Raw genomic sequence first — 24552 nt, 5'->3', positions numbered from 1 at the left:
GAGCGTGTGCACGTACTGTATGTGCGTGCATGCAGGTGTGTAGGAAGGGTTATATTTGGATTGCTTCTCACTCAGATGACAATCAGCGTTACAAGCACTGCTATCACAATCCTAGTAACAGACCCCACTGACAACATTACTGATGATGGTTCTGAAAACACAATACGGCCTGGTTACACACACAGCCTTGATTTCCCACACCGTCTCTTGTTCTTTAGGGTATTTTACAGCATGGATTACTAGACAGGAGCATTACAGAATGATAAATGCATAATAAATAACATTTGTTTGATAGGATAACTCACATTACCCTTGGTGGTTGTGTCTTTAAGTGTGCCACTGATGGAGCCTGCCCATTTAAAGGTGCATTTCCCATCATCTCCACATATTTTATAGTGATGGAGCCTCTGAAAGCATTAGCCAACTCCACCCTCCCTTCTAGTGGCGACTCAGGAATGTAAGACTTGTCTAACAAAGCTATGGGAACCGATAAGTCATACATGGAGCAGGTTCAGTTCATGAGACGAATACAACATTTAACACCATTCTTTTATTGGAATTTCAGTTAATATTTCACATACTATATAGTGCACTTCTTTTGGCCAGAGCCACATAGGCAGTCTAGTCCTCACTAGTTTTGTGAGGATTCAGCAAGCATAACAGAATTACTCAAACTGCCTCTCATCTTCCTCCTTTCAGTGGAAAAAAAAGTTGCTGTTACCTGTTGCAAAATGTGGTTCAGTAGGGGAGGTTTCTATGAAAACGCCCCTATTGATGACACTGACCAGAGAAAGCTGATTCCAATTAGTCAGACCTCAACTGGTGTGTGCAATTTAAGGGGATATAATTTGTCCTCTATAGTTGCCTATTCCATATTTACATTGAGCAAGTACTGTATACATAGCTGGATGGCTGAGCTGTACAGTACAAAGACCAGTGTCTACTCAGTAGTGGAGTCCAGTAGGGTCTAGTTTCTCGTCTTCTTGGCTGGTCCTCCAGTGAATGTTTGTCCTCTCTGCATTTCTTTGATTACGATGTAAAACTTGATGGGTGAATCCATCGCCAACTGTGGAAGATTAGTTGAAATCAGCTGCTCTAAGTCAGGGAGAGCGAGAGAGAGAGATTGAGACAACTATAAAACAAGTATTATCAAAGGTAATATCATAATGAGGATGCAATAAAAAGTTAAAACTTACCACTTTAAACTTCTGTTGTATATGTTGGAGCCCTGGATTTCCGGTAGAGAAGACAAAAATAGACACATTGAGTAAGTTTGTTTAAATCAACTAGCTAATAGATAGGCTAGTCAGGGACAATGTGGTATATCAAAGATTGTGTATCGGAGAGTACTCCTTTTCATTACAGGTGTCACGCTCGGCATATTGATGAGACCAAGGCGCAGCGTGATAAGCATACATTCTTCTTTAAATGAAGGTAAAACACTAAAAAGAAACAAAAACGAACGTGAAGCTATATAACATGTGCTGACAGGCAACTACACAGACAATAACCCACAAAATCAAAATGGAAATGGCAACCTAAATAGGATCCCCAATCAGAGACAACGATAAACAGCTGTCTGATTGGGAACCAATTCAAATACAAAACCCCCATAGATATAGAAAAACCCCTAGACAAGACAAAAACACATACCCACCCTCGTCACACCCTGACCAAAATAATACAGAAAACATAGATCACTAAGGTCAGAGCGTGACAGTACCCCCCCAAAGGTGCAGACTTCTGACCGCAAACCTGAAATTATAGGGGAGGGTCCGGGTGGGCATCTACCCTCGGTGGCGGTTCTGGTTCTGGACGCCCCCCCCCCATCTTTGCCCTGGTTCTTCCGCCTTTGTTGAGCTGAACCGTGGCTCATGACCGAACGCTCTGGACTGCCGAGGCGCACTGTAGGCCTGGTGCGTGGTGCTGGCACTGGTGGTACTGGGCTGGTGACACGCACCTCAGGGCGAGTGCTAGGAGGAGGAACAGAGCATACTGGACCCTGGAGGCCTGGTGCCGGAACTGGTAGTGCCGGGCTGGGGACACACACCTCAGGGCGAGTGCGGGGAGGAGGAACAGGACGTACTGGACTGTGGAGGCGCACTGGAGGGAGAGGGCGAGGAGCAGGAACAGGACACACCTGACTGGGAAAGCGCACTTGAGGGAGAGTGCGAGGAGTTGGCACAGGGTCTTGAAGGTACACTGGATACCTGGTGTGTATAGCCAGCATCAATTGTTCGCGAACTTTAACACACGTTTCAGGACGAGTACGGAGAGAGCTGACTCAGGTGGCACCAAACTGACAACATGTTATTTTATTCCAAATCCGTGCATCCTCCACCAACTTCCCCATTTCTCCTCCTTCTCCCTGACTGGCTCTGGTTTACTCCTCAGCTCCGCCGACTGCTCCATGTGCCCCCCAAAACCCCCAAAATGATATTGGGGTTCCTGTGGTTGCCTTGACTCCTCATACCATCACCTTTCCTCCTGTTCCATCTCCACCTGCTTCCATGGCAGGGTCTTGTCCCCTGCCATTACCTCCTCCCAGGTCCAGGATGTCCTCCACTCATCTTTCTCCCAGGTCCAGGATGTCCTCCACTCATCTTTCTCCCAGGTCCAGGATGTCCTCCACTCATCTTTCTCCCAGGTCCAGGATGTCCTCCACTCATCTTTCTCCCAGATCCAGGATGTCCTCCACTCATCTTTCTCCCAGGTCCAGGATGTCCTCCACTCATCTTTCTCCCAGGTCCAGGATGTCCTCCACTCATCTTTCTCCCAGTCCCAGGATGTCCTCCACTCATCTTTCTCCCAGTCCCAGGATGTCCTCCACTCATCTATCTCCCGGGCCCAGGATGTCCTCCACTCATCTTTCTCCCAGGTCCAGGATGTCCTCCACTCATCTTTCTCCCAGGTCCAGGATGTCCTCCACTCATCTTTCTCCCAGTCCCAGGATGTCCTCCACTCATCTTTCTCCCAGGTCCAGGATGTCCTCCACTCATCTTTCTCCCAGTCCCAGGATGTCCTCCACTCATCTTTCTCCCAGTCCCAGGGTGTCCTCCACTCATCTTTCTCCCAGTCCCAGGATGTCCACTCCTCATTCACACGCTGCTTGGTCCTGGTTTGGTGGGTTATTCTGTTACGGTCATCATATTGACGAGACCAAGGCGCAGCGTGATATGAGTACATTCTTCTTTTAATGACAGAAAAACACTAAACAAAACGACCGTGCCACTATATAACATGAGTGCTGACGGACAACTACACATAGACAATAACCCACAAAACCAAAATGGAAAATGGCAACCTAAACAGGATCCCCAATCAGAGACAATGATAAACAGCTCTCTCTGATTGGGAATCAATTCAGGCCACCATAGACCTACAAATACCTAGACATACAAAAAACCCATAGATATAGAAAAACCCCTAGACAAGACAAAAACACACATACCCACCCTCGTCACACCCTGACCAAAATAATACAGAAAACATAGATCACTAAGGTCAGGGCGTGACAACAGGTATCATAACAAAATGCTCCAATGCAGTAAGTTGCAAGGTTATTATAACAAACTAAAACTAAAACTTATAGTGAAAAAACTATTAATTAAAATGAAATAAAATAATTAACCAACCTCCTTGAAAAACTAAAACTATACCTAAACTATTATCTTTGACTCCAAAACAAACTAAAATAAAAATAAAAACCATCATGAATTATGCAGTTTTTTTTCTCTACATTTTGGGCTGAGAGGTGTAGCCTCGCGCTTCAATGCTCCTGATTGCGGAAATTGATCCACTACCACTGTTAAGTTTGTGTATCTACATCATCTTGCCGAGTCTACCTTTAAAGCTAACCTATGACCTGACCCATCATCTTATGCATTACCGCACCACAGTGGCAAGTGATATCCCAAAAATACACAAAAACTATATAACACAAATGTCTCCTAGCCTCCCACACATAGGCTACTTTCTGTCCCTAATGCCAAAACAAAAACTAAATAATATAAAAACATGTATATAAAAACGTTTAAATATAAATGTTTTTATAAAACTCTGATAATGAACTGAAACATGGTGGGAAACATAGATATACAATATCATGGTATCATAAGTGTTTTATTTAATTTGGTGGTGGAAACTCACTCTTGGAGGTGGTAATGGAGGTCCTACATTCTCATACACACGACCACCTGCAAACAAATCAGCAGTTGATGAAGTTGATAATGTACAGTACATTTTAAGTGTTAATGAGACAGATTGTTTCGCGACACTCAATACTCAACATTCAACAATCTCTCTGACCTTTAGCTTCTGGTCCATGGCTGGTGTCAGGTGCAAGGCTGGTTCCTGAAGTAAATTTGGTGTTAGTTAGGATAACTCTACATTAAAGTTGAAATTGATTCAACTAGGAATAGTAGGTTATACTGACAAATGGTGAAGTTGACTTAAATACATTTTATTTGTCAATGATAGAGCTTGAAAAAGGCCATGCGACTAATTAAGTTGAAACAACAAATACTTGTATTTTTTAAAATTATTTTTCACAGACGATCAAAGACAACTGTGGTCATCATCTGCAGCTCTCCACTCTCATCTCAATACTTGCATGTACTGTACAATTACCATACAGTAATTGAAAAAAAGTGTACTAGACTAAAATGATCATGTTTTTCTCTTACCTGTCTCAGTAGTATTTGTGGAATTGTTCCTAAACATCATACAGAAACATTGATTTATGGGACCTTTATCAACAGCCTAAATGGTCTGCAAAACATTAATACACAAAACCTCAAATGTCTTCTTGAAATGTATTGTTATGTCCCCACAATGATGGAAGACATTTTTTCTATTGAAATCAAATGGCTTCCTGTTTTCTATATAAAACCAGAAATACAATTATTATGTGTGTTACTTTCCCAGCATAATGGCACTACCAACCACACTATTTTCATAGACTCACCCTTGATGAGTTATGCCGAAATAGAGACCAAGAGCTACAGCAACCACTACCAACATCACAGCAACTGCAATACCTGCTGCTCCCTCTGGGCTTAGGGGTGGAGGGGTTTTATCTGCAATGCACAGGGATGGATTCAATCAATCAATCAATCAATCAATCAATCAATCAATCAATCAATCAATCAAACATAAACAAAACACAACCTATAGAACAGATGATGCTACTGCCATTTAGCAGACACTTTTATCCAAAGCGACTTTCAGTTATGCATGCATACATTTTGTAGATGTGGGTGGTCCTGGGAATCGAACCCACTATCCTTGCGTTGCAAGTGCCATTTCTTATCAACTGAGCTGTAGATGACCACTGTTGTGATAGTTAATAGTTTTTGTGATAGTTGATCGTTTTTGCATTTAATTAGCTTTGATTTTCTCGTGACTGTATCAGAGATTCCATTGTACCTTTCACTGACAGACTATGGTCCACACTGATAACATTTCCGGTGAGATCATTCCGAGCATCACATCTGTAGTCCCCACTGTTGTTGTAGCTGACGCTCCTTATGATGTATCCAGCTTCATGTACACCTGTCTGCTGCCCATTGAACAACCAGGTGAACGTAGCAGGCGGTACAGACTGAACAGAGCAGTAAATAAGGGTGAATGACTCCACCTCAGCAATGTTTTGGCCCAGGATGGTCATGGACTCTGGTCCATCTGTAAGCCCAAGAGCAGAAGACCCTCAGACTGTAGTAGTAACAGTGGTGTCCTGTCATTCAGAGACCGAACTGTTTTGAACCCTGTTTTGAACCCCACTGTTTTGCATGTTATTTTGGCATATACGTGTCTCATATCAGTTTGCAAACAATGTAAAATATACAGTGGGAAGAACAAGTATTTGATACACTGCCGATTGTGCAGGTTTTCCTACTTACAAAGCATGTAGAGGTCTGGAGAACAGGAGGGCTTCTTAAAGAAAAACTAACAGGTCTGTGAGAGCCGGAATTCTTACTGGTTGGTAGGTGATCAAATACTTATGTCATGCAATAAAATGCTAATTAATTACTTAAAATCATACACTGTGATTTTCTGGATTTTTGTTTTAGATTCCGTCTCTCACAGTTGAAGTGTACCTATGATAAAAATTACAGACCTCTACATGCTTTGTAAGTAGGAAAACCTGCAAAATCGGCAGTGTATCAAATACTTGTTCTCCTCACTGTATATATATCATTGAGTTAATATAGCCACATACAGACATGATCTCTTCTTTGTTTTCTTGAGTAAAGCAGCTCCAAAATGCAGCAGTTTCAGCCTAGCTCAGTGCTTTATGTGGTGGTGGGGCAAGCCAGCAGAAAATATGAAGCATTGCGCCGTGATTGGCTCAGTGTTCTGTCACTCATGGGGACACTATGTCACCGCCAAGTCAAAAGGGAGACCTCATAAATTCTAGCCCCTGGGGTGCTGCCATAGAGTTACATTAGAGGCCACAGATAAAATGTCATCAAATAACATTATATGTACAGTAGCTTTGAATGGACTGATCATGTGGTTTCCAACCATATAATATCCACAGAAGAAGAAGAAGAAGTACCGATCATGTCAAGATCATACTTTCAAAATCTTAGCTTGCAGTCATAATCATGAATCAAGTCGACAATCTACTGGCAAATCATTCTCAAGCCGTGTCATATGAAGAGAAATAATGAAGATAAATTATAGATAAAATGTATCATGGCTCATCGGCCATTGGACACAAACATTACACAACAAGGTGGAAATCGCAAATTCAACAATGAGTGGTTCATTTTGAAAGTATGATGTTGACATGAACAGTCCAATCAAAGTTACTGTAGATATAATGCGATTTGACATAATTATCTCTGTGGCCAATGACCTTGAGCCTTCTTGGATGGGCACTTCTAATGCAAGTCTATGGCAGAACCCAAGGGGCTTGAATTTTCTAGCTCTACCCTTAGATTTGGCGGTGACGTAGTGTCCCCATGAGTGACAGAACACTGAGCCAATCACGGCGCAACTAGAGAACATTACCAACCCCTACGCACTGAGCTAGGCTGAAACACCTGCATATTGGGCTTTATTAACTGAATGATTATTATTATTAATTTAATTTTTTTACATGGTTTGCAAACTGATATGTGACACGTATTATTAATGCCAAAATAAAATGCAAAACGGGCAACCATTCCCCAAAAATTTATTGTTTAAAACATTTTTTAGTTTTAGCTAAAAATGTGGGTCTCAAAATAGGTGGGGCTCTGAATGATGGGTCGTCACTGTTTCAATAAGAATGACAGATCTATAACTCACATTTCTATGTGGATTAAGATGTGGAAACATAGAAATAGTGCACATAGAACAGATCTATTGCTTTTTAGACTTGCTTTCAATGAATGACAGATCTATAACTCACACTTCTATGTGAATTTGGTCACGTCGCCCAAAAGTAACATATTGCAGCTTTAAGCCTAGTCCTGGATTTAAAACTATTTGGAAGCATGCTTGTTAGTTCAGGACTAGTCTTATTCTGTGTCTGAGAATCCGACCCATAGATTATTAGATTAGTTATAGACCTTTACTCACAGTTCACTATCATTCTATAGGAGGCAGTAGCAGAGCTGGCAGGGTTGGTGAGTTTACACACATATTCTCCGCTGTCGTGTCTCTTCACAGGACTGATGGATACTTTCCTGTTTTCCTCTGAGAATAATATATTGCCACCAGCAGACAGAGGCTGACCTTCCTTCGTCCATTGTATAGTAGTGATGTTACCAGCAGCCTCACAGGTTAAGTTGGCGGAGCTCCAATCTGCAAACAGATGGTTTGATGGTCCTGTGATGTTGGCATCAGAAACATTCTCTGTAAAACACGAAGTCATAGACAAACACTTATGAATATCAAAGATACCACAATGATGATGATGATGATAATGATTTTGATGATTTTGATGATGATGATGATAACGTCAAGTGAATATTTGTTTCAACCTTTCCTCATGGTAACTAAACTCTTAAAGTTAGAATCCTTATTGCTACATACATTTTTTGACTTTTACATTTATGACATATTGATTCTTGAAGAATGTAACTTCCCACTTGAAACATTATTTGAATTAATGTTGTTTCCACCTGAAATTACGTTAAACCAACGTGGAACAGATGTTGAATTGACGTCTGTGCACAGTGGGTTAAAAACGCGTCATAATCCCATCATAATCCAAAATGTAAACTTGTTTTACTTAAATGTTTGTAAAGAATATAAATGTAAACACGCCTCCAAAGATGGTTAAAACAATAATTGTCACATAATGGATGGTCAGTCCTTGAATCCATAGCTCTGTCTATGAATTTGATAATTGTTTCATTACACCAGGCCCATATCTCAGCTTTTTACCAGAGCGTCTGCTAAATGACTTAAATGTAAATGTAAACGTTATTTTTTCATTTAAGGATTTGAGCTTTAACTCTCTTTGTCACGGCACTTGGACTTACCATACACAACCAGTTCAGTTGATCCATTGATTGTTTCTGCTGTAGCTGTTGTTATAGCCACTCTGTATCCTCCACTGTCAGCCAGGGTCAGATTCCTGAGCTCCAGAGATCCAGTAGTTTTGTTCAGAGTGATCCTGTCTCCGTATCCAGGCCCTATAGAGTCATCACCGGTAGAGGTTATAATGTTGGCTCCACCAACACTCCAGGATATTGTTTTGAACGGCTGGGCTGGTGGGATTAGATTTGTGATGAACATCGCTGTCCCTCCTTCTGCTCCATTCACAGAACCTTGTGGAAACAGACCCTGACCAGCACAGATACCTGGAGGGAATACAGGATGGCAGAAAGTCTGGGCTCAGACAACATACTGTACATGGTGGTACACACTGTACACTAAAACGTTCCATTATTCAGGACCATTCTAAATGACTGACTCAGAGAACAGGCCCAGTAACAATCACACAGCACTAATAGTCAGACATAGCTAGCTATACGTACACACAACACAGACAGACTGTCTTGCACAAAAAGGAGTGTAGCCAACATTTGTAGTTCAAACACAGGAGAATAGGATGTGGAATCAACATTTGACTAATTTCACGTGGTATCTGACAAATACATGAATCAATAAACTGAAGAAGACATGATTTCTGACAGAGAGTTTTCTCCCCTACTTTGGTAATCAGAGTGTAATTACTGCACGCTACTGTACACAGTCATCTATAGTACAATAACTGAATTTCCATGAAAGGAATCTGTAGTTGTGAAATTAGCAACAAGTGTGGTTATTGAGCAGATATGGCTATGTGCAAGTACAAGGGGGAAAGGAACACCATTCAATGTTACTACGCTGTAAATGTACAACTCAAATAGCTGTAAAGTATGGCCTAGGTAACAACAAGCGGTTTAAAGAGACAAAGAAGATATCTGCTTTACCTGTGAGTATGAACAGAGTGAGAGAGATGGCTACTGCAGTTTCCATTGTTGTTGGAATACTTTGTTCTGTTCCAGATTTAGAAAGTGCTTCTAGTACACTCACAGTATGATGCTATAGAATTGGCTGAGGTACTATCTTTTAGAGCTGCCAGCCAGGTGACAAGGAAGTTCCCCATTTACTGTAAGCCACATTGCAGTGACCTTTGTATCCGTTCAGGTAATGGCCCTGTAATATTATCGTGATACAGATATTTATGGTTTATTGTACATGAATTCGGTAAACTGGATAATGATCTGCAAGGCAGATAAACACACACCTTTTCCTAACATCGTCATTCATTAATGTGATCCACCATTCAGGATTGGGCCTTGCTGTGGACCATGATCCGGAATGAAGTTAGGACACAAACACTCAAAGAGACAAAGATGAGGACCAATACTACAGCTTTTAATGAATCCAATAAACAAGCTTTAGTTTAGTCATCAACCCAAACATGAACTTGAACTACAAGCAAGTTGTGGATCTTATAACTTTCTTCAGTCTTTACCTGGACAGCCACACCCTATTACTCACATTTGTTAGACAATGTTATGTTTTTTGTAACATTTCCCTTTATTATAAATACAACTAAACAAAAATATTAATGCAACATGCAACAAACAAAGATTTTACTGAGTTATAGTTCATATCAGGAAATCAGTCAATTGAAATAAATAAATTAGGCTGTAATCTATGGATTTAACATGACTGGGAATAAAGATATGTATCTGTTGGTCACAGAAACCTTTAAAAAATGTAGGGGCGTAGTTCAGAAAACCAGGCTCCGGACTGGGGACCGTCGCTGCGGGCTCCGGATCGGGGACCGTCGCTGGAGGCTCCGGCTCGGGGACCGTCGCTGGAGGCTCCGGATCGGGGACCGTCGCTGGAGGCTCCGGATCGGGGACCGTCATTGGAGTCCCCGGACCGTCACTGGAGGCTCCAGACCGGGGACCGTTGCTGCAGGCTCAGTGCCATAGATCATCGCTGCAGGCTCAGTGCCATAGATCATCGCTGCAGGCTCAGTGCCATAGATCATCGCTGGAGGCTTCGTGCCATAGATCATCACTGGAGGCTTCGTGCCATAGATCATCACTGGAGGCTTCGTGCCATGGATCATCACTGGAGGCTTCGGGCCATGGATCATCACTGGAGGCTTCGGGCCATGGATCATCACTGGAGGCTTCGGGCCATGGATCATCACTGGAGGCTTCGGGCCATGGATCATCACTGGAGGCGTCGTGCCATGGATCATCACTGGAGGCTCCGGGCCATGGGTCATCACTGGAGACTTTGTGCTATGGATCATCACTGGAGGCTTCGTGCCATGGATCATCACTGGAGGCTTCGGGCCATGGATCATCACTGGAGGCATCGGGCCATAGATCATCACTGGAGGCTTCGTGTCATGGATCATCACTGGAGGATTCGTACGTGGAGCCGGAACAGGTCTCACCGGACTGAGGATACGTACTGGAAGGCTGGTGCGTGGAGCTGCCATAACGCGTCCTGGCTGGATACCCACTTTAGCTCGGTGAGCTTGGAGATCTGGCACAGGATGCACTGGGCTATGAAGGCGCACTGTAGGCATAGTGCGTAAAGCCAGCGTAGGATATACTGGGCTGTGGAGGCGTACTGGAGGTCTGGAGCGTAGAGCTGGCACAACGCGTCCAGGCTGAATACCCCCTGTAGCACGGCACGTGCGGGGAGCAGGCACAGGCCGCACTGGGTTGTGCTGGCGAACCTGGTGATACCGTGCGTAGAGCTTGCACAGGATATCCTGGGCCGAGGAGACGCACTGGAGACCAGGATCGCTGAGCGGGCACAATCCGTACTCGCTGGATGCCCACTATAGCACGGCAAATGCGGGGAGCTCGAACAGTGAGCACCGGGCTATGAATGCGCACTGGAGACACTGTACCTGACGGTGCCTGACCATTCACCAGTGACCAGCCTGACCAGTCACGGTACCTGACCAGTCACACATGCCCCACGGTAAGCACGGGGAGTTGGCTCAGGTCTATACCCTACCTCCGCCAATCTCCCCGTGTGCTCCTCCATATTTTTGGGGGGGCTGCCTCTCGTGCTTCCGTCGTTGAGCTAACTCTTCGTATAGTTGCCGTTCCGCTCTCACTGCCTCCATCTGCTCCCTTGAACGGCGATACTCCCCGGCCCGTGTCCAGGGTCCTTCTCCCTCCAGGATTTCCTCCCATGTCCAGTCCTCCTGGCCACGCTGTTTGGTCCTTCTTTGGTGGGGTGTTCTGTAACGCTTGTCGTCGGTGGAAGGAAGAGTGGACCAAAGTGGAAAGTGTTCATGAAATGTATTTTCAAGAAACACTCAAACAAAAATAACAAATTCGAAAGCGAACAGTTGCGTCAGGCACAGACACTAAACAGAAAATAACACCCCACAAAACCCAAACAGAAAATCACAACTTATATATGATCCCCAATCAGAGACAACGATAGACAGCTGCCTCTAATTGGGAACCACACTCGAAAAAAAAAACCAAAAATTAGAAAACATAGATTTTCCCACCCGAGTCACACCCTGACCTAACCAAACATAGAGAATAAATAAGGATCTCTAAGGTCAGGGCGTGACATTTGCATAGAGTTACAGTCAGGAAGTTGGTAGCAAATGGGTCTTCCAAATGGACAATGACCCCCAAGCATACTTCCAAAGTTGTGGAAAATGGATTAAGGACAACAAAGTCAAGGTATTGGAGTGGCCATCACAAAGCCTTGACCTCATCCTATAGAAAATTTGTGGGCAGAACTGAAGAAGCGTGTGCGAGCAAGGAGGCCTACAAACCTGACTCAGTTACATCAGCCCTGTCAGGAGGAATGGGCCAAAATTCACCCAACGTATTGTGGCAAGCTTGTGGAAAGCTACCCGATACATTTGACCCAAGTTAAACAATTTAAAGGCAATGCTACCAAATACTAATTGAGTGTATGTAAACTTCTGACCCACTGGGAATGTGATGAAAGAAATAAAAGCTGAAATTAATCTTTCTCTCTACTATTTTTATTTTTTTTCTTAAAATAAAGTGCTGATCCTAACTGACCTAAAACAGGAAATTTTTACTAGGATTAAATGTCAGGAATGATTAAAAACTGAGTTGAAATGTATTTGGTTAAGGTGTATGTAAACTTCCAACTTCAACTGTATACTCCAATTTAGACACTCCTCCTTCTCTCCAATCCTTACATCTTTTATGGTCCAACAGGAAGACGAAGTGATAGAGTAATAAACCATTCTGTGTTCCTTAATAAGGTGACCTGACCTGACCTCAACCCCTTGCTGTCTAGTCCAAAGCTCTCCAACTGTATCACCTATAGCACTCCCGTGACTTCTTCCCATCCACCCAGCATATTCCAAAGCCATCTGTCTCCTACAGATAACCATTAACGTCTGATGTAACAACCATTCTCTATCACCACTCAGATACTATAGTATTACTTTTGATCTATCATGTCTCTTGTATAGCAATGTTCAAAGTTTAGCCCAGAATCCAACACCAATAAGAGATAACTTCAGTTAGATGTATGTGAATATAAAGGACGTCTGGTTATCCCTTTACTGTTATTGTGCTTAGACAGTCCATACATCATCTATGTCCCAGTCCTTTCTCACCACCTGAGAGTAAACTGTGTCCAGAATGCTGGTTTCCCACTGCCACTGCAGAGTAGGTGACATCCTCAGCTGGCTTGACATCTGCATCTTTCTGGTCTTCTCCAGATGGGTCGTGTGCTTTCCTCTTGTCAATGTTGAATCTGATAATCTCCGAATAAACCAGATCCTGGGGAAAGACAAAGAGAGGGAGAGGGTGAGAGAGAAGAATGATTATTCATTTAATGTGATTATTTGAAATCTTAGGCTGGAATTCAGTCAAACACAAAGAAAAAACATGTTTTCATTAGTGCACTGTTCCGCCTTATTTGGACACAAGCCGAAACTAAACAACTTCACCTCTTCTATTCCTGTCCCTGTCCTGTCCGCACTGACCGCTAGGCTGCTTGCATCTGGAAAACAACCACAGAGGGATTTACAGAAAGCAGAAATGCAGGTCAGGGCTGACTGAGCAGAAGGGGAACTTGAGTCGTGTGCTTGGTAAAAAATATGGTTCCTACTCACCAACGCTGACAGAGGGGTTGAATAAAGTCTCACGCCTAGTTAAAGAGAATAATATACATTTCTCTGCTCTTCTAATGACCTTCAAGACCAGGAGTATATAGATCCACTGAAAAATAACAAAATACTTTTGATCAAACATCAAGTTGCATACATGAAAAATGCCATGCTCTGAAAATTATTCACTAATTATTCACTAACGTCTAACTAACACATGCACATATTTTATGATATCATATGACTGTAGATGTCTGATGATACATTCAATTTAATTACAGATTGAGTACACACCTCTTCCTGACAATGATGAGGTAAGCTGTGGCTGTCACAACAACTGTTACCAGGAGGGCTGCGGTAACAATTCCCACAACCTCGCCAGATGATGGAGGTGGAATCTGATCTGGGAAGGAAACAGAACCCCTGTAAACTATTTGACCTCTCATACAGCTGCATGTCAGATTGAATCCTACAGTATCTACAGGAAAACTATTGTCAATAATCAATGTTAATATTTCAATCATTTAATGAGATCCTTTCTTTTCTTGCTGATGTTAAGAGTTCCAGACTCACCCAGTACAGTGAGGATGGTTGTTCTGTCAAATGAGCCACTGGGGAAGACTGTCAGGAGACAGATGTATTTCCCTGCATCAGTCATCTCCACATCTTTTATAGTAATAGAGGAATCACCGGTGGAAGCTCCAGCGAACTCCAACCTCCCAGAAATGTTTTGCTCTAAACTAGGGCTAAAGACAGCTATGGTAAACATGTTAGTATCTGATTTGTCCCACTGCCACTCAGCCTGAATGAGATTGCCCTGGAGAAACTCACACCGCAGTGTGACATCACCTGAGCTTCCAACACTACTGGAGATTGTGAGAAGAAGACGAAACAGTAGCGAGATAGAGAGAAAGAGAGAGGGATTACGAACCGTTGTTATTCTTTTTTCACTCAGAATCATACAGTAGTTTTATATCAGGGGGCAGGGCTACCGATGTTAAGGCTAATCTGAAGATGGTGCTGGCTAAGGCTAAAACTGGTGAGTGTAGAGCGTATAGGGATATTGTTATCCATGTCAGCACCAGCGATGTTAGGATGAAACAGACAGAGGTCACCAAGTGCAATATAGCTTCAGCGTGTAAATCAGCTAGAAAGATGTGTCGGCATCGAGTAATTGACTCTATCCCCTCTCCCAGTTAGGGTTAATGATGAGCTCTACAGTAGAGTCTCACAACTCAATCGCTGGTTGAAAACTATTTTCTGCCTCTACCAAAAGATAGAATTTGTAGATAATTTGCTCTTTCTCTGGGACTCACCCACAAACACCCACAAGCCTGGCCTATCGAGGAGTGACAGACTATCCTAGCTGGATGGGTGCTCTCATCTTATCTACCAACATAGACAGGGCTCTAACTCCCCTAGCTCCACAATGAGATAGGGTGCAGGCCAGGCAGCAGGCTGTTAGCCAGCCTGCCAGCTTAGTGGATTCTGCCACTAGCACAGTCAGTGTCGTCAGCTCAGCTATCCCCATTGAGACTGTGTCTGTGCCTCGATCTAGGTTGGGCAAAACTAAACATGGTGGTGTTCGCCTTAGCAATCTCACTGGAATAAAGACCTCCTCCATTCCTGTCATTGTGATATCTCACATTTCAAAATAGGGCAACTTAATATTAGATCCCTCACTTCCAAGGCAGTTATAGTCAATTTACGAATCACTGATCATAATCTTGATGTGATTGGCCTGACTGAAACATGGCTTAAGCCTGATGAATTTACGGTGTTAAATGAGGCCTCTCCTCCTGGTTGCACTAGTGACCATATCCACTCATCCCGCAAAGGCGGAAGTGTTGCTAAAATTTACGTTAGCAAATTTCAACAAAAACAAAAATGACTGTGTATTCATCTTTTGAGTTTGTAGTCATTAAATCTATGCAGCCTACTCAATCACTTTTTATAGCTACTGTTTACAGGCCTCCTGGGCCATATTCAGTGTTCCTCACTGAGATCCCTGAATTCCTATCGGATCTTGTAGTCATGGCAGATAATATTCAAATTTTTGGTGACTTTAATATTCACATGGAAAAGTCCACAGATCCATTCCAAAAGGCTTTCGGAGCCATCATCGACTCAGTGGGTTTTGTCCAACATGTCTCCGGACCTACTCACTGCCACAGTCATACTCTGGACCTAGTTTTGTCCCGTGGAATAAATGTTGTGGATCTTAATGTTTTTCCTCATAATCCTAGACTATCGGACCATCATTTTATTACGTTTGCAATCGCAACAACAAATCTGCTCTGACCCCAGCCAAGGAGCATCAAAAGCTGTGCTATAAATTCTCGGATAACCCAAAGATCTCTAGATGTCCTTCCAGGCTTCCTCCACCTACCCAAGAACGTCAGAGTACAACAATCAGTTAACCACCTAACTGAGGAACACAATTTAACCTTGCGTTATACCCTAGATGCAGCCGAACCCCTAAAAACTAAAACAAATTGTCATAATAAACTCTCTCCTTTCACATCCTGACCTTAGAGATCCTTTTTATGTCTCTATTTTGGTATGGTCAGGGCGTGAGTTGGGGTGGGCATTCTATGTTTTGTGTTCTATGTTTTCTATTTCTTTGTGTTTGGCCGGGTATGGTTCTCAACCAGGGACAGCTGTCTATTGTTGTCTCTGATTGGGAACCATACTTAGGTGCCCGTTTTCCCACCTGTGTTTGTGGGAAGTTGACTTTCTTTATGGCACTTTGCCATTGAGCTTCACGGTTTGTTTTTGTATTGTTTATTGTTTTGTCTGCGTCATTTTCTATTATTAATAAAAGATAATGTAGTCTCACAACGCTGCACCTTGGTCCTCTCCTTCAAACAGCTGTGACAGCTCCCTGGTTTCCGGAAAGACCTGAGCCCTGAAGTCAGCTTTGAGAAAATTGGAACGGTCTTTGACTAGCTTTGAAAGACAGTACCGTGCAGTATCGAAGAGCCCTCACGCCTGCTTGATCATCCTATTTTTCCTGCTCCTCCACTGTCTTCCTCCATCCAGAACATACTGCACCACTCTGTCCTGCTCCTCCACGGTCTTCCTTCATCCAGAACATACTGCACCACTCTGTCCTGCTCCTCCACTGTCTTCCTCCATCCAGAACATACTGCACCACTCTGTCCTGCTCCTCCACTGTCTTCCTCCATCCAGAACATACTGCACCACTCTGTCCTGCTCCTCCACTGTCTTCCTCCATCCAGAACATACTGCACCACTCTGTCCTGCTTCTCCACTGTCTTCCTCCAATCAGAACATACTGCACCACTCTATCTTGCTCCTCCACTGTCTTCCTCCATCCAGAACATACTGCACCATCCTGTCCTGCTCCTCCACTTTCTTCCTCCATCCAGAACATACTGCACCACTCTGTCCTGCTCCTCCACTTTCTTCCTCCATCCAGAACATACTGCACCACTCTGTCCTGCTCCTCCACTGTCTTCCTCCATCCAGAACATACTGCACCACTCTGTCCTGCCTCCACTGAGTCTTCCTCCATCCAGAACATACTGCACCACTCTGTCCTGCTCCTCCACTTTCTTCCTCCATCCAGAACATACTGCACCACTCTGTCCTGCTCCTCCACTGTCTTCCTCCATCCAGAACATACTGCACCACTCTGTCCTGCCTCCACTGAGTCTTCCCCCATCCTGAACATACTGCACCATCCTGTCCTGCCTCCACCGAGTCTTCCTCTATCCAGAACATACTGCACCATCCTGTCCTGCTCCTCCACTTTCTTCCTCCATCCAGAACATACTTCACCACTCTGTCCTGCTCCTCCACTGTCTTCCTCCATCCAGAACATACTGTACCCCTCTGTCCTGCTCCTCCACTGTCTTCCTCCAATCAGAACATACTGCACCACTCTGTCCTGCTCCTCGACTGTCTTCCTCCAATCAGAACATACTGCACAACTCTGTCCTGCTTCTCCACTGTCTTCCTCCATCCAGAACATACTGCACCAATCTGTCCTGCTCCTCCACTGTCTTCCTCCATCCAGAACATACTGCACCACTCTGTCCTGCCTCCACTGAGTCTTCCTCTATCCAGAACATACTGCACCACTCTGTCCTGCTCCTCCACTGTCTTCCTCCATCCAGAACATACTGCACCACTCTGTCCTGCCTCCACTGAGTCTTCCTCTATACAGAACATACTGCACCACTCTGTCCTGACTCCACTGTCTTCCTCCATCCAGAACATACTGTACCCCCCTGTCCTGCCTCCACTGAGTCTTCCTCTATCCAGAACATACTGTACCCCTCTGTCCTGCTCCTCCACTGTCTTCCTCCATCCAGAACATACTGCAGCACTCTGTCCTGCCTCCACTGAGTCTTCCTCTATCCAGAACATACTGCACCACTCTGTCCTGCCTCCACTGAGTCTTCCTCTATCCAGAACATACTGCACCACTCTGTCCTGCCTCCACTGTCTTCCTCCATCCAGAACATACTGCACCACTCTGTCCTGCCTCCACTGAGTCTTCCCCCATCCTGAACATACTGCACAACTCTGTCCTGCTCCTCCACTGTCTTCCTCCATCCAGAACATACTGCACCATCCTGTCCTGCTGCTCCACTGTCTTCCTCCATACAGAACATACTGCACCACTCTGTCCTGCCTCCACTATCTTCCTCCATCCAGAACATACTGCACCATCCTGTCCTGCTCCTCCACGGTCTTCCTCCATCCAGAACATACAGCACCACTCTGTCCTGCCTCCACTGTCTTCCTCCATCCAGAACATACTCCACCACTCTGTCCTGCTTCTCCACTGTCTTCCTCCAATCAGAACATACTGCACCACTCTGTCCTGCTCCTCCACTGTCTTCCTCCATCCAGAACATACTGCACCATCCTGTCCTGCTCCTCCACTGTCTTCCTCCATCCAGAATATACTGCACCACTCTGACCTGCTCCTCCACTGTCTTCCTCCATCCAGAACATACTGCACCACTCTGTCCTGCTCCTCCACTGTCTTCCTCCATCCAGAACATACTGCACCACTCTGTCCTGCTTCTCCACTGTCTTCCTCCAATTAGAACATACTGCACCACTCTGTCCTGCTCCTCCACTGTCTTCCTCCATACAGAACATACTGCACCACTCTGTCCTGCCTCCACTATCTTCCTCCATCCAGAACATACTGCACCATCCTGTCCTGCTCCTCCACAGTCTTCCTCCATCCAGAACATACTGCACCACTCTGTCCTGCTTCTCCACTGTCTTCCTCCAATCAGAACATACTGCACCACTCTGTCCTGCTCCTCCACTGTCTTCCTCCATCCAGAACATACTGCACACTCTGTCTGCACCACTATCTTCCTCCATCCAGAACATACTGCACCACTCTGTCCTGCTTCTCCACTGTCTTCCTCCAATCAGAACATACTGCACCACTCTGTCCTGCTTCTCCACTGTCTTCCTCCAATCAGAACATACTGCACCACTCTGTCCTGCTCCTCCACAGTCTTCCTCCATCCAGAACATACTGCACCACTCTGTCCTGCTTCTCCACTGTCTTCCTCCAATCAGAACATACTGCACCACTCTGTCCTGCTTCTCCACTGTCTTCCTCCAATCAGAACATACTGCACCACTCTGTCCTGCTCCTCCACTGTCTTCCTCCATCCAGAACATACTGCACCACTCTGTCCTGCTTCTCCACTGTCTTCCTCCAATCAGAACATTCTGCACCACTCTGTCCTGCTCCTCCACTGTCTTCCTCCATCCAGAACATACTGCACACTCCTGTCCTGCTCCTCCACTGTCTTCCTCCATCCATAATATACTGCACCACTCTGACCTGCTCCTCCACTGTCTTCCTCCATCCAGAACATACTGCACCACTCTGTCCTGCTCCTCCACTGTCTTCCTCCATCCAGAACATACTGCACCACTCTGTCCTGCTTCTCCACTGTCTTCCTCCAATTAGAACATACTGCACCACTCTGTCCTGCTCCTCCACTGTCTTCCCCCATCCTGAACATACTGCACCACTCTGTCCTGCTTCTCCACTGTCTTCCTCCATCCAGAACATACAGCACCACTCTGTCCTGCCTCCACTGTCTTCCTCCATCCAGAACATACTGCACCACTCTGTCCTGCTTCTCCACTGTCTTCCTCCAATCAGAACATACTGCACCACTCTGTCCTGCTCCTCCACTGTCTTCCTCCATCCAGAACATACTGCACACTCCTGTCCTGCTCCTCCACTTTCTTCCTCCATCCAGAACATACTGCACCACTCTGTCCTGCTCCTCCACTGTCTTCCTCCATCCAGAACATACTGCACCACTCTGTCCTGCTCCTCCACTGTCTTCCTCTATCCAGAACATACAGCACCACTCTGTCCTGCCTCCACTGTCTTCCTCCATCCAGAACATACTGCACCACTCTGTCCTGCTTCTCCACTGTCTTCCTCCAATCAGAACATACTGCACCACTCTGTCCTGCTCCTCCACTGTCTTCCTCCATCCAGAACATACTGCACACTCCTGTCCTGCTCCTCCACTTTCTTCCTCCATCCAGAACATACTGCACCACTCTGTCCTGCTCCTCCACTGTCTTCCTCCATCCAGAACATACTGCACCACTCTGTCCTGCTCCTCCACTGTCTTCCTCTATCCAGAACATACTGCACCACTCTGTCCTGCCTCCACTGTCTTCCTCCATCCAGAACATACTGCACCACTCTGTCCTGCCTCCACTGAGTCTTCCTCTATCCAGAACATACTGCACCACTCTGTCCTGCCTCCACTGAGTCTTCCCCCATCCTGAACATACTGCACCACTCTGTCCTGCCTCCACTGAGTCTTCCCCCATCCTGAATATACTGCACCACTCTGTCCTGCCTCCACCGAGTCTTCCTCCATCCAGAACATACTGCACCATCCTGTCCTGCTCCTCCACTGTCTTCCTCCATCCATAACATACTGCACCACTCTGTCCTGCCTCCACTGAGTCTTCCTCTATCCAGAACATACTGCACCACTCTGTCCTGCCTCCACTGTCTTCCTCCATCCAGAACATACTGCACCACTCTGTCCTGCCTCCACTGAGTCTTCCCCCATCCTGAACATACTGCACCACTCTGTCCTGCCTCCACTATCTTCCTCCATCCAGAACATACTGCACCATCCTGTCCTGCGGCTCCACTGTCTTCCTCCATACAGAACATACTGCACCACTCTGTCCTGCCTCCACTATCTTCCTCCATCCAGAACATACTGCACCATCCTGTCCTGCTCCTCCACGGTCTTCCTCCATCCAGAACATACAGCACCACTCTGTCCTGCCTCCACTGTCTTCCTCCATCCAGAACATACTCCACCACTCTGTCCTGCTTCTCCACTGTCTTCCTCCAATCAGAACATACTGCACCACTCTGTCCTGCTCCTCCACTGTCTTCCTCCATCTAGAACATACTGCACCACTCTGTCCTGCTTCTCCACTGTCTTCCTCCAATCAGAACATACTGCACCACTCTGTCCTGCTCCTCCACTGTCTTCCTCCATCCAGAACATACTGCACCATCCTGTCCTGCTCCTCCACTGTCTTCCTCCATCCAGAGTGTACTGCACCACTCTGACCTGCTCCTCCACTGTCTTCCTCCATCCAGAACATACTGCACCACTCTGTCCTGCTCCTCCACTGTCTTCCTCCATCCAGAACATACTGCACCACTCTGTCCTGCTTCTCCACTGTCTTCCTCCAATTAGAACATACTGCACCACTCTGTCCTGCTCCTCCACTGTCTTCCTCCATACAGAACATACTGCACCACTCTGTCCTGCCTCCACTATCTTCCTCCATCCAGAACATACTGCACCATCCTGTCCTGCTCCTCCACGGTCTTCCTCCATCCAGAACATACAGCACCACTCTGTCCTGCCTCCACTATCTTCCTCCATCCAGAACATACTGCACCATCCTGTCCTGCTCCTCCACTGTCTTCCTCCATCCAGAACATACTGCACACTCCTGTCCTGCTCCTCCACTTTCTTCCTCCATCCAGAACATACTGCACCACTCTGTCCTGCTCCTCCACTGTCTTCCTCCATCCAGAACATACTGCACCACTCTGTCCTGCTCCTCCACTGTCTTCCTCTATCCAGAACATACTGCACCACTCTGTCCTGCCTCCACTGTCTTCCTCCATCCAGAACATACTGCACCACTCTGTCCTGCCTCCACTGAGTCTTCCTCTATCCAGAACATACTGCACCACTCTGTCCTGCCTCCACTGAGTCTTCCCCCATCCTGAACATACTGCACCACTCTGTCCTGCCTCCACTGAGTCTTCCCCATCCTGAATATACTGCACCACTCTGTCCTGCCTCCACTGAGTCTTCCTCCATCCAGAACATACTGCACCATCCTGTCCTGCTCCTCCACTGTCTTCCTCCATCCAGAACATACTGCACCACTCTGTCCTGCCTCCACTGAGTCTTCCTCTATCCAGAACATACTGTACCCTTCTGTCCTGCTCCTCCACTGTCTTCCTCCATCCAGAACATACTGCACCACTCTGTCCTGCTCCTCCACTGTCTTCCTCCATCCAGAACATACTGCACCACTCTGTCCTGCTTCTCCACTGTCTTCCTCCAATCAGAACATACTGCACCACTCTGTCCTGCTCCTCCACTGTCTTCCTCCATCCAGAACATACTGCACCATCCTGTCCTGCTCCTCCACGGTCTTCCTCCATCCAGAACATACAGCACCACTCTGTCCTGCCTCTACTGTCTTCCTCCATCCAGAACATACTGCACCACTCTGTCCTGCTTCTCCACTGTCTTCCTCCAATCAGAACATACTGCACCACTCTGTCCTGCTCCTCCACTATCTTCCTCCATCCAGAACATACTGCACACTCCTGTCCTGCTCCTCCACTTTCTTCCTCCATCCAGAACATACTGCACCACTCTGTCCTTCTCCTCCACTGTCTTCCTCCATCCAGAACATACTGCACCACTCTGTCCTGCTCCTCAACTGTCTTCCTCTATCCAGAACATACTGCACCACTCTGTCCTGCCTCCACTGAGTCTTCCTCCATCCAGAACATACTGCACCCCTCTGTCCTGCTCCTCCACTGAGTCTTCCTCTATCCAGAACATACTGCACCATACTGTCTTCCCCCATCCTGAACATACTGCTCCACTCTGTCCTGCTCCTCCACTGTCTTCCTCCATCCAGAACATACTGCACCACTCTGTCCTGCTCCTCCACCGAGTCTTCCTCTATCCAGAACATACTGCACCATACTGTCTTCCCCCATCCTGAACATACTGCACCACTCTGTCCTGCTCCTCCACTGTCTTCCTCCTTCCAGAACATACTGCACCACTCTGACCTGCTCCTCCACTGTCTTCCTCCATCCAGAACATACTGCACCACTCTGACCTGCTCCTCCACTGTCTTCCTCCATCCAGAACATACAGCACCACTCTGTCCTGCCTCCACTGTCTTCCTCCATCCAGAACATACTGCACCACTCTGTCCTGCTTCTCCACTGTCTTCCTCCAATCAGAACATACTGCACCACTCTGTCCTGCTCCTCCACTGTCTTCCTCCATCCAGAACATACTGCACCACTCTGTCCTGCTCCTCCACTTTCTTCCTCCTCCATCCAGAACATACTGCACCACTCTGTCCTGCTCCTCCACTGTCTTCCTCCATCCAGAACATACTGCACCACTCTGTCCTGCTCCTCCACTGTCTTCCTCCATCCAGAACATACTGCACCACTCTGTCCTGCTCCCACTGTCTTCCTCCATCCAGAACATACTGCACCACTCTGTCCTGCCTCCACTGAGTCTTCCTCTATCCAGAACATACTGCACCACTCTGTCCTGCTCCTCCACTGTCTTCCTCCATCCAGAACATACTGCACCACTCTGTCCTGCTCCTCCACTGTCTTCCTCCATCCAGAACATACTGCACCACTCTGTCCTGCTCCTCACTCCATCTTCCTCCAATCAGAACATACTGCACCACTCTGTCCTGCCTCCACTGTCTTCCTCCATCCAGAACATACTGCACCATCCTGTCCTGCTCCTCCACTGTCTTCCTCCATCCAGAACATACTGCACCACTCTGTCCTGCCTCCACTGAGTCTTCCTCTATCCAGAACATACTGCACCATCCTGTCCTGCTCCTCCACTGTCTTCCTCCATCCAGAACATACTGCACCACTCTGTCCTGCTCCTCCACTGTCTTCCTCCATCCAGAACATACTGCACCACTCTGTCCTGCTCTCCACTGTCTTCCTCCATCAGAACATACTGCACCACTCTGTCCTGCTCCTCCACTGTCTTCCTCCATCCAGAACATACTGCACCATCCTGTCCTGCTCCTCCACTGTCTTCCTCCATCCAGAACATACTGCACCACTCTGTCCTGCTCCTCCACTGTCTTCCTCCATCCAGAACATACTGCACCACTCTGTCCTGCTTCTCCACTGTCTTCCTCCAATCAGAACATACTGCACCACTCTGTCCTGCTCCTCCACTGTCTTCCTCCATCCAGAACATACTGCACCTCCTGTCCTGCTCCTCCACTTTCTTCCTCCATCCAGAACATACTGCACCACTCTGTCCTCTCCTCCACTGTCTTCCTCTGTCTTCCTCCATCCAGAACATACTGCACCACTCTGTCCTGCTCCTCAACTGTCTTCCTCTATCCAGAACATACTGCACCACTCTGTCCTGCCTCCACTGTCTTCCTCCATCCAGAACATACTGCACCACTCTGTCCTGCTCCTCCACTGAGTCTTCCTCTATCCAGAACATACTGCACCATACTGTCTTCCCCATCCTGAGACATACTGCACCACTCTGTCCTGCTCCTCCACTGTCTTCCTCCATCCAGAACATACTGCACCACTCTGTCCTGCTCCTCCACTGTCTTCCTCTATCCAGAAC

The 24552-nt window shown here is 46.2% G+C and overlaps 1 protein-coding gene across 3 annotated transcripts; it reads right to left on the bottom strand.

Annotated features, from left to right (window-relative positions):
• Window positions 1-530: 530 nt before the first annotated feature.
• Window positions 531-9584, bottom strand: LOC118367878 (carcinoembryonic antigen-related cell adhesion molecule 6-like). Of its 3 annotated transcripts, none has more exons than XM_035751594.2 (10): window positions 9414-9584; window positions 8478-8798; window positions 7570-7845; window positions 5428-5682; window positions 4967-5078; window positions 4686-4714; window positions 4309-4353; window positions 4150-4196; window positions 1197-1228; window positions 531-1090 (listed from the first exon to the last, which is right to left on the bottom strand). In XM_035751594.2, exons 1-10 carry the CDS (start codon window positions 9457-9459, stop codon window positions 1087-1089), a joined length of 1167 nt encoding a protein of 388 aa, XP_035607487.2. In that variant the 5' UTR covers window positions 9460-9584; the 3' UTR covers window positions 531-1086. The 3 variants fall into 3 exon arrangements, with proteins under 3 accessions (XP_035607487.2, XP_035607486.2, XP_035607488.2); XM_035751593.2 differs by having other exon boundaries at window positions 531-1066; XM_035751595.2 differs by having other exon boundaries at window positions 531-1095; window positions 9414-9583.
• Window positions 9585-24552: the final 14968 nt, after the last annotated feature.

Source organism: Oncorhynchus keta, chromosome 34 (assembly GCF_023373465.1).
Source record: "Oncorhynchus keta strain PuntledgeMale-10-30-2019 chromosome 34, Oket_V2, whole genome shotgun sequence".
In the NCBI taxonomy this organism is placed as follows: Eukaryota; Metazoa; Chordata; class Actinopteri; order Salmoniformes; family Salmonidae; genus Oncorhynchus; species Oncorhynchus keta.
Note: the sequence above shows the minus strand (reverse complement) of the source record. Positions and strands in the feature narration are given on the sequence as shown.

Coding starts and splice junctions, on each gene's coding strand:
- LOC118367878 (XM_035751593.2), bottom strand. CDS start 9,459: ATGGAAACTGCAGTAGCCATCTCTCTCACTCTGTTCATACTCACAG. Junction 4,354..4,685: donor CACAAATACTACTGAGACAG/GTAAGAGAAAAA, acceptor AATTTACTTCAG/GAACCAGCCTTGCACCTGAC. Junction 1,067..1,196: donor TACAACAGAAGTTTAAAGTG/GTAAGTTTTAAC, acceptor AATCTTCCACAG/TTGGCGATGGATTCACCCAT.